General features: G+C 39.3%; 1 protein-coding gene across 1 annotated transcript in view; it reads left to right on the top strand.

Annotated features, from left to right (window-relative positions):
- DNAJC12 (DnaJ heat shock protein family (Hsp40) member C12) overlaps positions 1-18632 on the top strand; it is a 22077-nt gene extending 3445 nt beyond the window's left edge. Inside the window, exons 2-3 of the mRNA XM_019624788.1 lie at positions 5399-5477; positions 18472-18632. Of these exons, the coding sequence (XP_019480333.1) occupies positions 5399-5477; positions 18472-18632 (240 nt within the window). The remainder of the gene's footprint in view (positions 1-5398; positions 5478-18471) is intronic.
- The last annotated feature ends 701 nt before the right edge of the window (positions 18633-19333 follow it).

The following is a 19333-nucleotide window of genomic DNA, read 5'->3' as shown; positions in this document are numbered from 1 at the left end:
AAACTGGGGCCTTCTGGAGTCCCAAGCCAGCTCTTAACCAATGCGCCACTCGGCCGGCCCCCCCCAAAAAAAGATTTTTAATAGATTTTTTTTTGAGAGCAGTTTTAGGTTCACAGGAAAATTGAGCAGAAATTTCCATATAGCCCCTCCCCGAACTCATGCATAGCCACCTCCATTATCAACATCCCTACCAGAGGGGTACATTTATTTGTTAGAAGTGATGAACCTACACTGACACATCATAATCACCCACAGTCCATAGTTTACACTATAGTTCACTCTTTTTTCTACGAATGTCCATTTTCTCTTCCAAAATCCAAGCCAGGATCCTTTTTTTAACACTTAAGTTATCCTGTTCCCTTGGTTTCCTCCAAAATGACAATTTCTCATACCTTTCTTGTCTTTCATGACCTGGACACTTTGAAGAGTAATGGTCAGTTATTTTGTAGAATGTCCCTTAATTTTGGTTTGTCTGATGTTTTCCCATGATTAAATTGAGGTTATATGTTTTTGGAAAAAACACTGCAGAAGTGGTGTAGTGCCTTTCTCAGTGTGTCATATCAGGGGTACATGATGTTGATATGGCTTGTTGACCTTGATCACTTGGTTAACGTAGTGTCTGTTGGGTTTTTCTGCCAGGTTTCCGCTGTAGGGTTACTTATTTTCCCTTTTGTAATTATTTTGGTGAAGATTCTTTGAGACTATAGTGTTTCTCCTCAGACTCTTACCCACTGATTTTAGCATCGTTTGGTGAATCTTGCCTGTTACAGTTACTCCTATGTGTTTGCATACTGGTGACTTTCTATTTTCCTCATTCATTTTACATTTATTTCTTGGAATTCTTCTGTAAAGAAAAGCTATCTTCCATATTTATTTATTCAACTATTTTTGCCACTATGGATTAATAGATATTATATTTTATGGAGTATAACCTAATATTACCATTATATATTTTGTGGCTTAAATAGTTTCTTTCGCTCATATTTTAATTAATTATCATTTGATTAGAATAATATAAAATGATCTCTCATGGAATTTATTTCAGGGATATTGCTAATATCTGGAGGTTTGTGTGGAAAATCCAGTTTCAGATTAAGCGAATTGAAATAATGGATACTAATTAACCCATTTATTAAAATGAGTTTTCGCTTTTCTGCAGCATATTCTGCAGCATGTACATTTCCATCGCAAGAATCAGTTCATTCTTTTAATGAATAAATCACAATTTTCAGAAAGCTCCTATTATGCTACATCATGTTATTTGAAGAACATGTCAGTTTGTAATCAAATATTTATTCAATACTTGGCATTGGGCCAGTACTAGAAGTGATGGGGGAAAAAAACAAAACAAAACAAAACAAACAAAAAATGACAGAGGCTGAGAGTGTATAAAGAACTTGGCGTTCAGCTGAGGAGCAAAAATGAATACACAAGAAACAATGTGGGAGCAAATAAGTACTGTGCTATGTGGTACTTACTGTCTGTAAGTGCAACAGGAATTAAAGAATATCTGAAAAGGCTTCAGAGAAAAGATGGGGCTTGAAATGATCTTACTTGGTCAAAATTTAGATGCATGGAGGGAGAGACAGAGGGTATTTGTGTGGCCAGGGAAAGCTGGACAAGATCCATCCAACTAGGAATCAGATTAGTCCTTACTGCACACTGGAGTATTTCCTGACACAGATCAAAATATTGTGTTAATAAGATGTCGAAAAGATAAGTTCTTAAGTTTTGAAATTTAATTTCTAAAATTAATATGTGTTCAATAAGGAAATACGTAGTATGAAGAGAGCACAAAGAAAAACGTTAATCTAAATGCTTAATATTTGGGACTATGACATATGCATGCCAATTGTGTGTGCATATACATATGCTATATCTATGTATTACGTAAATAAGTGCATGCATATGTATATATATATATATATATTTATGTGTGTATTTTTATATGTGCTTGGAGTCAGATTGCCTGAGTTCAAATCCTGCCTCTGCCACTTACTAGCTGTGTGACCTTTGGAAAATTATTTAACTTTTCTATGTTTTGTTTCCTAATTTGCAAAACTGGAATAATATTACTACCCACCCCATAGAGTTGTTGTGAGAATTGAATGAGACTCTGTATGTAAAGTGTTTAGAATAGTGCCTGGCACATAGTAAGCCTCAATAAATCTTAGCTATTATTATTATTATTGTTATTATATACCACGGGTGCCAAAAATGTATACACATTTTAAGAGAAGTTATCTTAAAATATGTATACATTTTTTGGGCACCCTCTGTATGTATGTGTGCACACATATACATATATATGTTACATAATCCCCTTTGAAGTAAAACATGGATTTATACTGCACAAAATGCTTTGTAGCTTACCTTTTCTTGTAGAAACACATTATACAAAATTTCTCATATTATTAAAAGTCTTGTACTACAAGATGATTTTTTAAAGACTGCAAAATTTCCCAGCCTCTGGTTATATTACAGTTAACTTTAGCAAATGTCCTATTACTGGACACATAGATTTTTGTTTAAAATTTATATAGCATTTTATTTACTGAACCTTCTTGTAACTAAATCCTTTTCTCATCTCTGATTATTTCTGTAGACAAATTCCTAGAATTGGAATTGTTGAATTAAAGAGTATGAAAAAAGAAATATATATCCTAATTGCTTTCCAGAAAATTTCCACCTATAAACATCCTCACCAGGAGAACATGACAATGTTCAGTTGTTTGTACCCTCAATAACACTGGTTGTTATCATTCCTTGGATGTTTTGACTTAATTGATTGCAAGTAAAGTTGAACATTTTCGTTTGTTTACTGATGGACACGATACACAGTTTTCCAGACAGTTGAACATTGTATCAGGAAAGCAGGATTCAGTGGACCTTGACATGGAGAGCCTCATCTGCCCATGGACTGCACTTGGCACTGGGCACATGGAGTGTGAATGCCATGAGATAAACAGAGGGTGTCCAAGACAAACTAAGCCACTTTACCAGTTAGTTTACCCAGAGCCAGCCCTATATAGGAGATTTGTGATAAACTTTGTGACAGTGAAACTATGAAAAGTAGTGAAAGACAGATATGGACTATTCTTTTTTTTTTTTTTTAAGATTTTACTGGGGAATTGGGGAAGGGGAACAGTGTTGGGGAATTGGGGAAAGGGAACAGCCAAGTTGTTGTCCTTCAATCTTAGTTGTGGAGGGCTTAGCTAGCTCAGCTCTAAGTCCAGTCGCCATCCAGCCACCCATCGGCAGCTCATGGCCACTCAGCTCAAGGTGCCATGTTCAATCTTAGTTGCGGGTGTGCGTAGCCCACCATCCCATGGGGGAGTCGAACCTGGCAACCTTGTTAGGAGAACGTGCTCTCAACAGCTGAGCCATCCTGTCACCTGTTGCTAGCTCAGCAGCAGCTCAGCTCTGGTGCAGCTCACTGGCCCATGTGGGAATCGAACCAGCGCCCCTGTTGCTCAGAGCTCGAACTCTTAACCAACTGAGCCACTCGGCTGGCCCCAAGATGGACTATTCTTAATTTTTAAAATATGAAACTGACAAAATACAGAAAATATAAAGAAGAAACTAACAGTTACATACATTAGCCCTACTGAGAATTAACCATTTTGACACATTTACTTCCATGGGCTAATACAGAATGTTTTCTAATGGGATAGGAATTAAAAAGTAAAACAGCAACAATAAGAATCCAAAATTCCTACCTTTGATAGAAAGGCATAAAAATCCCCTAAGATATGTATATATTGGGTTGTCAGAAAAGTCATGATGCATTTTTGCAACGAAAAACAGAAAAAACACGTCATTACTTTTCCGACAACCCAATAAATATGTAAAAAATGTCTTGAAGGATGTAACCTCTTATCTTGGGGGAAAAGGGGTAAAGGGGCTTTTATTTTTTATTCTGTATTGATAAAATGTTTTCAAAGAGATTGTGAGCATTCATAAATTAGTTGTTAATTCAAACTGCTTACTACTAGTATCTTTAGAATATTTAATATTTTGAAATTGAAAAACAAGTTATTCTTAATTTTCTTTGTTATGTAGCAGGCTATGGTGACGGATGGTTAAAGGGAGCACCCAGGAAGAGGAAACACAGCTGATTAGTGTTTAACAGGAAGTCTGTCTCTTCCGATTATCCCAGGGGGTTCTCAGTAGTTGCTTAACAAGGAAAAGAATAATTATTAGCGATACACATGGATGTCTAACACAGCCTGACTTTGATTATAAAAGTGAAGAATTTTTTTGTGAGAATTGATTAAGGATGACGTGGAGCTGATAAAAATATGTTTCTCCTCCCATGAATCTTATGACAGTATTGAGCTGAGCTGCTTGAGAATTTATTTCTCAAACAAGTGGTAATTTGCTTTCATTAATTAGTAGATTCCCGAAGCCTGAAGCATTTGGCCATATATGCATAAAACAGTGGGAAAGGTGAAGTCCAACTGCTTAGTTAACAAAAAACTTAGCATTTTTAGTAACTAGCTAAATGACTTCTGACAAGTTACTTAACCACTGACATTTAAGAATAGCTATTATTATTGAGTTCTTACTATAATCAGGCCTTGTGTTAAGTGCTCTACTAACATTCACGTAATGTGAATATGAAGAAACCTAGGCACTTAGAAATTATATAACTTGCCTAAAGTCTCAGGGCAGAACTGGGATTTAAAATGAAGCAATCAGATTCTAGAGCCACATAATCACTGTTGTCTTCTGCTACTGTCATTGCAATTATGATTTATAAATCCAGGTCTTAATAATTCATGATAATAAGGATTAGGTGGGTGAGTGAAATCAAATCAAATCACAGATGGCTCTCAAACATCATTTTAGTTTTGGGTGAAGCTTCTGTTTTCACAGTCAAAATCTCTAACCAAGCTGTTAGTTGGTTACAAAATTATCAGGTTTGAATTATGTCCTTTAAAAAAAAAAGTGAAATTCTTAATAAAACTGAAAAGGGTCAAAAGGCAGGAAGAAGTAACTTTATAATGGATAATTTATAAACTGGACAGTCATCCCTGGATAATGATGGCTGGTGGCTAAGCATCTTTTGAAGAACTCAGATACACCTATCTGACCATTTTGATCTTTAAATATGAGTATATTGAGCTCATAGGTATCTTGGGCCATCATCTAAATACAGTAACAAGTCAAATTGTCATCACAGACCACTATTTGAACAGGAGTTTTTATTGGATACTCTCTGAATTTTGTTACTGAAGAAATTATCTCTTAGAGTAAAAAGTCAAATTACAAATATAAGGATCAAAATGAAAAGTTGGATTGATCATGGCTGTTTTGGGAAGGACTAATGTCCAACTTCTCCCTTTGTGCCATTTAAGTTGGACTCTTTATTTTAAACATTGATTTTTTGTTTTAGGTTGAACAAATCCTGACAGAATTTAAGCTCAGAGCCCTGGAATGTCACCCTGACAAGCATCCTGAAAACTCCAAAGCTGGTAGGTATTTCATAGCTATTTCTCATGAAAATGAATAGAATATAGAACTAAAAAAACCACTGAGTAGTAACTTAATTTTATTTTGTCTATTATGCTCAAACTTACTATTTCATTCAATGCCATAGAATGTTTTTGCATTTTTGGATGGTAGGAGGGGAAGGAAACATGTAGGATCTTTTGTCTAATAGTACCCACTTAATATCCGAATTTCTCTCTGCTATAATGTGCTGCTTCATGGTTTAAAATTTGCCCAGTTCATGCTTTATTTCACCAGTGCTGGAGTGTAACTTAAGTATGTTTGTAACCAGGTGCTTGTTATGATGAGAACCTGGCCGTGTTTTCTTCATTTTAGGGACCTGAATATGTCTGTATATGAATATATATATATATATATATATATATATATATATATATACACACACACACACACATATATATATATGATAATATATTTATACTTTTGTTTCTTATTTATCATAATTTAAATTTTATTATCATAAATTTAGTCATAAATGCTTATGTATATCTCATCCTGAAAAAATACAAACCACTAATCCTTCCTTAACCTGTCTCCCTCCTGTTCCTCCCTATTTTTATTCTTCCTTTTAGAGCCAAACTTCCTGAAAAAGGAATTTGATATCTCTACTTTCCTTACACCCAGTTTTCAGTTTATCCCAGGCTGACTTCCTCCTCACCTTTCTTGGGAACTGCTGTTGTAATAGGCGCCAAATCCAGTGATTGCTTTTTCGTCTTTATCTTCCCTGAGCTTGCATCAGAATTTGGCTCTGTTGACCGTGCCCTCTTTCTTGAAACACTCTTTTCTCTTAGGTACCAGGCTATGCACTCACTCAACCTTTTCCTTCAACCTCTTAAGCTGTTGTGTCTCCTTTGTGAGTCTTCTCTGCTTTCCTAAGATTTCCTCCTAAACTCTTCTGGGCTTACTCTCCACTTTTTTTCTCGAGTCTTGTCCAAGCCCGTGGCTTCAATCATCAGCTCTTTGTTGATGGTTCCCAAATCTACCCTTAACTCAGTTCTCACTCCTCATCTTTAGATTATCATTTCAACTGCTTCTTAGAAATCTCTATTTGGGGACATTTCAAAGTCTTCCTGTCAAAAACTGGACCGACTCATTATTCTCCTGTCACCCTCTCTAAAATAGTACTCATTTTTTTTTTTAATAGAGGGCAGTGTCACTGGCCCTCCTATGTGGGATCCGAACCGGGGCCCTCTGGCATCCCAAGCCAGCTCCCAACCAACGCGCCACTCGGCCGGCCCCAATAGCACTCATTTTTTAAAGTTTCCCCATCTCAATAAATGGCACCACTGTCCATTGGGTTGGCCAAGTAAAACCTTTGCCTCCTTTCTTTCCTGCATGTCTGCATCTGGTCAGTTACCAAATGCTGGTGGTTTCCCTTCCACATCTTGCTCCTGTATGCTCTTCCCTCCATCCTCACAGCCACTACAGCAGGTGAGTCACCATGATTTCATGCCTGGATCCCAACAGTACTCCTTTTTACAGTGAAACATTTTCATATTTAGAATTAACTAGTTGGATTCAATTTAGATGATCCCAGTTTTGTAGGCTACAATGAATATGTGCTCTCCTTCTACTAAAGTATTTTAAAAATTCTGAAACATTATGGATGCTCAGAAAAGCGCCCGCTACTAATATCCTGTTTAAAGTCAGCACCCTGTCCCATTTTTGGATCTCTGTCATCATTGATTAGTTTTGCCTGTTTTTGAATTTCATATAAATAGATTCATACACTATGCACTATTTTGTGTGTAGCTTCTTTTGCTTTATATTATGTCTGTGATATTTACACGTACAATATATTGTACGTGTAGCAATAGTTCATTTTTTGTCATTGCTGAGCCTTTAGGTACAAACCCCCTCATGTTGTGCCCCCCCAACCCTATCTCTCCATTTTCAATTTTCTCTCACCCCACACCTACAACTCCATGTTTTAACCACGTAGAACTACTTTGGTTCCATAACGTGTCCTGGTTTCTACTTTGCAGACCTTACTGCCTGCTGCTTCCTCTGCCTGGAACACCCCCAAGGTCTGCACACCTCCCTGTCCTGCTTTGATTGGCTAGGTCATGCTCCTGCGTCAGGCCTCAGCTTAGCCATCACTCCCTCAGGAAGTCATGTGTGTCCCAGCTACCCAGAGCAGCCTATATGTCAGGCAGTAAACTGTGTCACACCATCTCCTTGTTGCCTGTTTGCTATGAGTCATATTGGAAGCTCAGTGAGGCAGGCCTTCTGCTTATCTTGTTCACAGTGGCACGCCTTGTATCTAGCACAGCACCTGCCATGGAGGACTCCGACTATCGCATGAGTGAGTGAATGAATGAATTCATGAACATTTCTTTAGGAGACATATTAATTACTTCTCTGAACTGGAGTTAATGTTAAGATGGATGTCCTAACATAAAAGTATAAAAATTTGATAAATGCTTAAAAACAACTACCAGCCCCAGGTTATTCTTTATCTGGGTTCTTTTTCAGTGAAGCATGGCTTTTAGTTGTTTTTCTGTCCCTGACAAACAATTTATATTTGGGATACATGATGAATCACTGTACAATCAGTGCCATTTCTAGTTGCTATAGTGATGGGAGTTTTTGTGTACAGGCTACCTCAAGGCTTCTTGTTCAGAGAAACAGGACTGTGTAAATATTGTTTAAAATGAAAAGGTACACAGATATCAATATCTTTCCTTGTCAGGCTTGCAGTAATAGATGATGCAGCCTTTGGGTAGAAATTGTTTTCAAATTTCAATAATAAGACTTTCTAAAAATTTAATTGGTTCTTTATACACTTGGAGAAGGAGTAAGGTTACTGATAAAAAACCAAAATTTTTAAATGTTAAACAAAAATTCACCCAGATGCTGAATTTTGGCTTGACAGAAATCCAGAATACATGGACAGACTTTGAAATGTATTGGGTTGTCGGAAAAATCATGACATATTTTTTCTATGTTTTTCATTGCAAAAATGCGTCATGACTTTTCTGACAACCCAATATTTCATTAAGGTGAAAGGCTACCCTGTAAAGCAACAGCAGGTAGGAGAAATTATATTTGTAAATATACCCTTTTGGCCCACTAAATGTAGTCACAGCCATTGCCATTGAAATAACTGATTCGTTAGCATGATGTAGTAGTAGATATGAACAGAGGCTTGTGTGTGTGGAATGCTCCTAGCTCCCACTTGAGAGCTAATTGACCTTGGTCAACCTCCCTGAGCCCACCATTCTCACAGGTAAAGTGGGTAGATATTACTTCATGCATCTGCATGCAGGAGGCACTCAATGAATGTTGGCAATTATGAATTAGTGGAGTTCTTTTCTTGTTTTTGTGCCACATTCCAAGACAAAAAATTAACAAAATAAGATAGTTTTCTTTTTTGTAAGTTTTCATTAGATATTTTTTGCTTTCATTAAAATAAATGCTAAATCTAAGGCTTTTTGAAATGTCTTCTCTTGTCCAGGTGTGGGTGATGGAGGCAGGACTAGTCGGTTGTACTATAGAAACTGTGTCACTGAGCTCAAAAGATCCTGGCTGGTGCTCGTGCCAGTTCTGTGTGTACACATAACAATAACCGTTTCAGGTCAATGTTTTATTATTTCAGGTCAATAGTATTTATTGACCCTGAAGAAAAGGGTCAAAGGTTTTGTTGAAAGGGTATTTTTGTTATTGATTTGAAGACTTCAAAGACATTTGAATATTTGAAGAAGGGGACTCTGTCCCTTGCTGCTATCTTTCAATGTCTCAATGTTTTCCTACTTCAAAAACTATTGCTTTTTGCCAGTCAAGATAGCAGAGTAGGTAAATTCAGTGCTTGCCTACCCTCATGACCATATCAAAATTATAACTAAATTACAGAACAACCATCACTGAGAATCGCCTTAAGTCTAGCTGAACCAAAGCCCTACAACTAAAGACATACAGAAGCCACCTCAAGACTGGTAGGAGGGGCGGAGATACGGAAGGGCTTGTCCGATGCCTGCATGTGACCATTAAAAATTGGGAGCGATATCTCAGCTCTGGAGGTCCCTCCTGAGGAGCGAGAAGTCCCAGCCCCACACTAGGCCCCAGCCCAGGGTTCCAGTGCCAGGAAGAGAAGTCCCCACAACTGGCTGTGAAAACCAGTGGAGATTGTGGCTGGGTGAGACAGAGGCACTGGAGTCCCAGGTGCTTCACTTAAAGCAATCATGCACAGACTTACTCGCTGAGGGACTCACTCACTCTGAGCTCCAGCACTGGGGAAGCAGCTCAAAAGACACCAGGGACATATGGGAAGGAATTGAGATTTTTGGCGTTAGGGCAAGGACTAGAGAGGAACCTTTCTCCCGGACAGAGAAACTGGAGGAAGCCATTGTTTCTTTGTTGAGCCCTCCCCACTCCCAGCACGCAGACACAGGTGGCTGCCATATCTGAGTCTCTATCAACCTGGTTAGCACTGTTTATTCACAATGCCCTGGTGATCCTGAGACCCCGCGCCACCAAACGTTCGGGCACACCTAAGCTGCTTCCAGTGACTTTTCCATACATATGGCCTGCCTTGGCTCATGCTACAGACTTTCCTAAAATCTCTCAAAGGTTCACAAAACCCAGACAAGCTCATCTGGCTTCGGCATGTCCCATACCTGTTGCTGAGCAGCCCTAAGCTTAGTTGGCCTCAGTTCATGGCTTGGCCTTTTGAAGTACCTTCAAGCTCAGCGTGGGTGGCAGCCATCTGTGGATTGCTTTGTGGCTCATGCCAGGTAGCCCAGGACAGGGCACAGGCTGCGGTTGAATTTGGCCTGCAGTGGGGTCCCTCCTCGGAGTACCGGGGTTGGCACTCATGGTGGCCAGCTTTGGACCCAGACAGAGCATCATGTGGCTATCTTCTTCTTTTCTTTTTTTTTTTAGCTGAGCCATCCTGCCACCTGTTGGCAACTCAGCAGCAGCTCAGCTCAGGCTGGGAATCCACCCAGCAACTCTGTTGCTCAGAGCTCGCACTCTTGAGTGTGCTCTTAACCAACAGAGCCACTCGGCCCACCCCCACATGGCCACCTTCAAGGATGACATATCTACAGGGCAGATTGGGCAGGCACCAGAGCCCTGCTAACGCGAGTCCTGCTCTGTAGGGTCAGCCCCTGCACAATAGCTCCTCCACTGTAGTCACAGCCAGGCCTCACAACTAATCAGCCCGAGGGTCAGTCCCTCCTATTGATGTGCATACAGCAACTAATGCTCATCTATAACAGGAGAGCACACAACCCACACAAGGGACACACCTGGAGCACCTGGCTAATGTGACGAGGGAGACTGTGCCATTGGGCCCCTTATGGCAACTACTACATAAGGCCACTATTCTAAGATGGGGAGACATAGCAGCTCTACCTAACATATAGAAACAAACACAGGGAGGCAGCCAAAATGGGGAGACTAACATGTCCAAAATAAAAGAACAGAACAAAGCCCCAGAAAAAGAACTAAAATGGAGAAAAGGAGTCTACCAGAAACAGAATTCAAAACACTGGTTATAAGGTGCTCAGTGATCTAAGGGAGAACTCCAACAAAGAGATAAAAAACATAAAAAAGAACCAGTCAGAATTAAAGAATACAATAACTGAATGAAAAATGCATTAGAGGGGATAAACAGTAGATTATTTGAAGCAGAGGATTGAATCAGTGATTTCGAGGGTGAGGTAGCAGAAAACACAAAAACAGAACAGCAAAAAGAAAAAAGAATCCAGGGCCGGCCGAGTGGGGCTTTGGTTAAGAGCTGGCTTGGGATGCCAGATCTGAGCAGCAGGACCCTGGTTCGGATCCCACATGAGGGCCAGTGACACTGCACTCTACAGCTAAGATGGTGAACAATGGCTCGACCTGGAGCTGGGCTGCTGTGAGTCGTTGGCAACGGCGTAGGCTGCAGCCCCTGCTGCAGCGGCTGCCATAAGCTACCGTGTGTGGCCAGCAGCCAGCGTGAGCAGCCGGCAGCCAGTGTGAGCTGCCAAGAGCCGCTGTGAGGGCCATCCAGAGGCTGGTGACCGATCTGCCTCACCCGGGAAGAGCGCGATGATAATACCAACATGGGCCAGTGAAGCAATGTCCTCCACAACTAGACTGAAGAACAAAAGGACAGCAACTTGTCTGTTCCCCTTCCCCCGATTCCCCAGCACTGTTCCTCTCCCTCAATTCCCCAATAAAATCTTTAAAAAGAAAAAAGAATCCAAACAAATGAGGACAGTTTAAGGGGCCTCTGGGACTACATCAAGCATACCATCATTCCTATTAGTGGGGTACCAGAAAGAGAAGAGCGAGAACAAGAAATTGAAAACCTATTTGAAGAAATAATGACTGAAAACTTCCCAAACCTAAAAAGAAAGTAGATACATAAGCCCAAAAAGCACAGAGATGCCCAAACAAGATGAATCTAAAACGGCCCACATCAAACATATAATTAAAATGCCAAAGGTTAAAGATGAAAGACTCTTAAAAGCAGCAAGAGAAAAGCACTTACAAGGGAACTCCTGTAAGACTCAGCTGATTTCTCAACAGAGACTTTGCAGGCCAATAGAGATTGGCAGGAAATATTCAAAATGATGAAAACAAAAGACCTACAGCCAAGATTACTCAACCCAGGAAAGCTATCATTTAAAATTGAAGGACAGATAAAGAGCTTCCCAGACAAGGAAAAGCTAATGGAGTTCATCACCACCAAACCAGTATTACAAGAAATATTAAAGGGACTTCTTGAAGACATACACACACACACAAAAGATAAAAAATGTGAATAATAAAATGGCAATAACTACTTATCTATCAAGAATTATTTTCATTGTAAATGGGTTAAATGCTCTAATCAAAAGATTGGATGGCTGATTGGATAAGAAAACAAGATCCTTATGTGTGCTGCCTACAAGTGACTCACTTCAGATTGGATGACATATACAGACTGAAAATAAGGAATTGAAAGAGGTATTTCATGAAAATAGAAACAAACAAAAAACTGTGGTAGCAATACTTATACCAGACAAAATAGACTTTAAAACAAAGGCTATAACAATAGACAAAGAAGGGCCTAGAAACCCCACTTCTGGGTATTTATCCAAAGAAACCCAAAATGCTACTTCAAGGAGACATGTGCATCCATATGTTCATTGCAGCATTGTTTACAGTGACTAAGATGTGAAGGCAGCCTGAGTGTCCACTGATGGATGAATGTATAAAGAAGAGATGGTACATATATACAATGAAAAATTGCTAGGCCATGGGAGGAAATGGGTTCTTGCCATCTGTGGCCGCATGGATGGACCTGGAGGGTATGGTACTGAGTGGAGTGTCAGACAGAGAAAGACAGATGCAATGGGATTTCTCTTATATGTGGAATCTAAAGAACAAAATAAAGAAACAAAACAGAAACAAACTCATAGGTACAGAGAACATTTTGATGGTTTCAATGGGAGACGGGTTGAGGGTGGGTGAAAAACGGGTGGGATTAAGAAATACAAATGGGTTGTTACAAAGTAGTCATGGAGATGTATGGTATAGCATAAGGAATATAGTCAATAATATTGTAACAACTATGTATGGTGTCAGATGGGTACTAGATTTCTTGGGGTGAGAGATGGGAGTGGAGTTTGGGGATGGGGTGAAAAAGGTGAAGGGATTAAGAAGTACAAATTGGGGCTGGCTGAGTGGCGCATTAGTTAAGAGTTGGCTCAGGATGCCAGCTCTGAGCAGCAGGGCTCCAGTTTGGATCCCACATTAGGGCCAGTGATGCTGCGCCCTCTACAGCTAAGATGGTGAACAACAGCTTGACCTGGAGCTGGGCTGCCTTGAGTCACCAGTGATGGCGTAGGCTGCAGTGTAGCTGCAGTGGGCTGCCATAAGCTACTGTGAGCTGCTGGCAGCCGGCGTGAGCTGCCAAAAGCTGCTGTGAGTGGCCGTTCAGTGGCCGGTGACTGATCTGCCTCATCCAGGAAGAGCGCAATGATAATACCAACATGGGCCAGTGAAGCAAGGTCCTCCAGAACTAGACTGAAGTACAAAAAAGACAGTAACTTGTCTGTTCCCCTTCCCTGATTCCCTAATGCTGTTCCCCTGCCCCAAGTCCCCAATAGAAATCTTAAAGAAGTAGAAATTGGTTGTTATAAAGTAGTCATGGTGATGTAGGGTATAGCTATAAGGAATATAGTCAATAATATTGTAATAACTATGTATGGTGTTGCATTGGTGCCAGGTAATTGGGGTGATAGATGGGAGGAGGGTTGGGGAGCATAGTTGAAAAAGGTGAAGGGATTAAGAAGTACAAATTGGTAGTTACAAAATAGTCATGGGGATGTAAAGTAAAGCATAAGAAATATAGCCAATAATATGGTAATAACTATATATAGTGCCAGGTGGGTACTATATATGTATAAGAAGTGGCGGATCATTTCTTAAATTATATGAATGTTTAGCTACTATGCTGTACCCCTGAAATTACTATGAAATAGCATTGAATGTCAACTGTAATTGAAAAACTTAAAAAGTGGTGGGGGAAAGGTGAAGGGGAATAAGAGGTCCAAATTTTCAGACATAAAACAAATAAGTACTGGGGATATAATGTACCTACAGCATAGGGAATATAGTCAATAGTATTGTGATAACATGGTACAGTGTCAGATGGCTGCTGGACTTATCATGGTGATCACTTCTTTAGGTATATAAATGTTGAATGACTGTGGTGTATGCCTGAAACTAATATTGTATGTTAGCTATATTTTAATAAAAGTCTTAAAAAAAGAGAAAAAATAAAATAAAAAGTATTGCTTATTTCCCTTAGAATAGAAATGACATATAGTAATAAATAATGTTGAAAGCAAAAGTCTGCTCTTATCTCTCCCTATCAGAGAACTATTAACAGTTGGTGTATTTTTCTCCAGACATTTTTCAAAGCATGTCCTGATTTTATTATTATTATTGTTATTATTATTATTATTATTATTATTTCTCAAGTAATAGTAAATTATCTGCATTTAAGTTGTGGCTATAATAATACAAATTCTATTGTGAAACATGAATTTCAAAAAACCTCTCTCTTTTCTAAGTAGACCTAGGAGTTAAGTGAGAATGTCCCTCGAAGGTTCAAGCATCATTTGCTTGTATAAGCTTGTAAAATGAGATCTCTCTTCCCAGAACTGGTAAATATTTATCTTGCGTGATTCATTTGATTAGCTGATATATTAAAAGGTAAATATAAATCCAAACTCATTTTTATTAAATGTGGTGAAGAGGATGGATCAAGGAAAAGGCCACCTATCAGGAAAGATAAGGTCTCTTTTGCTTTCTGCTTATCAATTGTTGTTGAGGGATTGACATCACAATAATTCCAAGCAAGCCTCTTTTGTTCTGGAAACTCTGGAAAACAGGCCAACAGTAATGTGCCAAGAGAAGGTGACTCATAGATAAATATGTAAATCTTTATAACCCCTGCTCTACTAGTAACTGGTGCGTGCATCCGTGGTGATAATTTAATGAGCTTTTTATTCCTGTTGGAAAAAGTGATATCTCATTTACACAGAGGGACATTTACACTGTCATCAACAACAGGAAGGATTGCTCACTGGAGCGAGCTGATATAACAAGATACTTTTTGTTTGTTGTTTGTTTTCCTGTAACTTTCAATAGGCCCATCTTTAGTTTCTTCCCTTTAACCCACTGATTGCTGCTACCTTTGTGATGATATTAAATAGTTAATGGGCTCTTAGGTATCTGTGCTGCCCAGCTTTGGAGCAGGTTCCTGGAGGTGCCCTCTGTAGCAGGCTGTGGCTCTGGTTGCTGGAGGAATACTCGAAGTGGTGGTATTTGGGGGACAGGGGCTTAGGAAGAGCAGCTCATTACCAGCTGGGGTACGGAAGTATTTCAGTATTTTCACAGTTGGTGTGGAGGTACCATCAGTATTGACTGCACATTTGCCCTAACATCTGTTTTAAAGGATTTTGACTACTTTCTATGAGCTATTTTTAAGCACTATGAGGGTAATTTTAATTATTTTTCCCAATGATGCTATTAAAATATTCCTAATTCACAAAATGTTATAAGGATGTATGTCATTTCTTTGGTGCTTGGCACTCAGGGAATAGCACTACATGAATATCTTTATATTCCCACTCAAAATAGGAAGCATTCCCTCATTTATTCCACGAAGAAATACTTTTTGAGCACCTGCTCCACTGCTCCAGTGCAAGGGATACAGCAGAGAACAAAAGAGATAAAGTCTCTGCCCTCATGGAGTTTGTATTCTGGTAGAGGACACAGATCTCAAACAAACAACTATATAATGTCAGGGGGTAAGTGCTATGAAGAAAAGTAAATAAGGCAAGGGAGATAAAGGAATGGGGCTGATGGGGTGAGCTGCCATTTTATATGGCGTGGTCAGAGAAGACCCCATAGACAAGATGGCATCTGAGCCAACATCTGAAGGAAGTAACATAAGTGCCTGGGGGTAAGAGTGTTCTTGGTAGAAAGGATAGCAGGTGCCAAGGCCCTGAGGCTGAAGTGTGCTTGGTGTGCTCAAGGAACAGCAGAGAAGCTACTATGCGGTAGCAAGGGGAGATGAGGAAAAGCAGAAGGAAATGAGGTCAGAGAAAGAAGAGAGAGGTAGAGGGCAGGTAGAGCATGTCAGACCTACTAGCCTGGTAAGAATTTTTTCTTTTAAGAGAAATGAAGCATTGTTGCAAGTCATTTTGAGCAGAGGAGTGATAGTACATGACTTATTTTTAAAAAGATTACTCTTGACTGTTGTGTAGAAAATAGACTGAGACAAAGGCAGGAAGATCAGTTGAGAAGCTACTGTAATAATCCAGCCAGGAGAGGATCATGGCTTTGACCAGAGCAGTGGCAATGGAGGTGATGACAAGAGGTCAGATCATGGGAATATACTAAAGGTAGAGCCAACAAGGTTTGCTAATGCATTAGAAGTGATTTGTGAGAGAAAGAGAGTCAAGGATGACTCCAGGTGTATAGAAAACTAATGCAGTATTTCCTGACTCCTTAAGCAGAACCAATCTTGCCTCTATGTCTATTTATCACATTGTATTGAAATGATTTGTTTATATGTCTGCTTCCTTACTAGACTCTGAGCTTCTCAAGAGTGCAACCTGGATCTTATTGATGAATGATGTTTTTATTATTCCTGAAGGTGGAAGAGAAAGTGAGGATTAGAGGGTATCACGCATTATAGGAAAGTGGAAGGGTGAGGAAGGCAGTCAAATGGACAGCATCAGCTGGGGAGCCTGACAGGCTTGGGTCGGAATCATGGCTCCATCATGTGAAGCTTTGGGACTTTGGGCAAGTTATATTAACCTTCTTCAGACTTAGCTGCTCTGAAATGGGAATAATAGTAATAATATCCACCTCACAAGGTGGTTATGAAAGAAAAAGAAACCCTCTTCTCATTAGCAATCACATCCTTTTCCCCTTGCCCATCCCCTGGCAACCACAAATCTGCTTACTATCTCAAGATTTATCTATTCTGAATATTTTATATAAATGGAATCATGCAACGTGTAGCTTTTTGTCACTGGATTCTTCCATTTAGCATAATGTTTTTAAGGCTTATCCATGTTGTAGCATGTATCAGTACTTCATTTCTTTTTGTGGCTGAATGATGATTCGATTATACGGATATAGCACATTTTGTTTGTCCATGTATCTGTTGATGGACATTTGTGAGTTTTGACTTGTTTCTACTTTTTGGCTAGTAGGAATAATGCTATGAACATCCATGTACAAGTTTTTATGTGAACATATGTTTTCAGTTATTTTGAGTGTATACAGTTGTCCCTTGGTTTCCATAGGGGATTGGTTCCAGGACCTCTGTGGATACCAGAGGTCCCTTATATAAAATGACATAGTATTTGCATACAATGTACCTAATTATATCATAATAACTAATTCAATGTAAATGATATGTAAACTATATTATTTCAGGAATAAGGACAAGAAAAAAAAGTCTACATGTTCAGTACGGATGGAACCATTGTAGGCTTACCTACTTAGTACACAGCAGTGTATAAGTCTTAACACTTTTTTGTTAGCATTTTTCCTAAGTATTTTTTTTGATGCTACTATAAATGGAATTGTTTCCTTAATTTCATTTTCAGATTGCTCACTGCTAATGTGTAAAAACACAATTGATTTTTGTAGATTGATCTTCTATCCTGCTCTGTAGAAAGTTTTAACTTCACTGAGGAGCAGAAGTGACATTGGAAATGTTTTCGACAGGGCCAGGAAAGGTGTCTGTTGTATGCCATCTGGTCAAATAGATCAACGACAAAGCTACCATCTATCAGCCATCTCCCATGTTGCTTCCTGTGCTGAAAACTTCCCAGTAGCTTCCAACTGCTCTCACAACAACAACAACAACAACAACAACAACAACAACAACAAAAAACAACAGACCAGAATCCTTAGCATGACCTCTAAGGCCCTTGTCTACTCTACAGCCCCATCCCTCACTGTTCTTCCTCTGGTACTGTGTCCTTCAGCCATACTGGCAATCCTCTACTTGCTCTAAATCACCCTGCCTCAGGGCTTTTATTTATTGTGTTCCTCTAGCCTGGTCACGACCCTCCTGGACAATTACTCCTAGAGAAGGTAGTTTTCTTCCTAGTAGACAAAATTGTAATTTTCCCAATGTTTATAAATGTCTATTCCACGAAATAGATCATGTCCATTGTTCATACTTGTGTCATCAGTGCCTGGCACAGCACCTGGCACGTTCCTGTAGCTCCGTAAAGGAAGTGGATAAACTGTCAACCAGGCACTTGACATACTTGATCTCACTTGACCTGAGGATACACCTGACAAATGAGGAAACTAAATTTGACGAGGTGAACTGGCCCAAGGTCACATCGCTAATAAGTAACAGAGAAATATTCCAGTGAGATCAGTTTGAGAGTTTAAATTAACTCCTCCAAGAGAGCAGTGCTCATGTTTTGATTTGTTTTCCAGTGGAGACTTTTCAGAAACTGCAGAAGGCAAAGGATATTCTGACTAATGAAGAGAGCCGAGCCCGCTATGACCACTGGCGGAGGAGCCAGGTGTCGATGCCATTCCAGCAGTGGGAAGCTTTGAGTGACTCGGTGAAAATGGTAGGCTTCTCTCTGGGATGAAGTGAATTTATGAAGCTCAAGCTTAGATGTCTTTGTGTAGTAGCTTAAGGAGTCAATAAGAAATAGGAGTGAGAAGACCAACAAGCTGGTAGAACCTGGATGTAACTCAGTGTCCACAAAATCCTGTGAAGGAAAATTCAATGCCAGAAAAGCCCATGGCTTCATTTGTCAGTGTCGGTCTCTTTGGCTGTTTGATTCATTATATACACTCCCCATTATCATTTACTGTTTTATACATCCTGATAACTGTGCCTCTCAAGTTGCTCATATGATACTGCTGAATTGTGAACCATTGCCAATTCATCTCCTCCATCCTTTTAGTTCATATCAGCCTGTTGTTGTTTTCTTTTCGGGGCTTATAAATTGCATGAAAAAACAGGGTCTGATTAATCAAAGAGACCTATAAATTATTTGTAAGTTATTTCTGTTATAAATTCTGGTGAAAGAATTATTGGATAGATGCAGAGGGACGTTAAACCATTGTGTTCTCTGTCTTCATGCCATTAAAAAAACTAAATATCAAAATAATCACTATATTTAATGGGTTATATATTTCTTTTGTTTTTAGGTTGATCCTTATATATTATAGAGAAAATGCAATTTTAAAGGTTTCTATATTCTTAGGCATGACTTATTATCCAGGTTTATTTCTATAGGGACATTTTTCTATGACATGAGACTTAGAATACAGAAGTTACCTT

Source organism: Hipposideros armiger, unplaced genomic scaffold (assembly GCF_001890085.2).
Source record: "Hipposideros armiger isolate ML-2016 unplaced genomic scaffold, ASM189008v1 scaffold_15, whole genome shotgun sequence".
Classification (NCBI taxonomy): Eukaryota; Metazoa; Chordata; class Mammalia; order Chiroptera; family Hipposideridae; genus Hipposideros; species Hipposideros armiger.
This window is presented reverse-complemented; position numbering and strand designations above follow the sequence as displayed.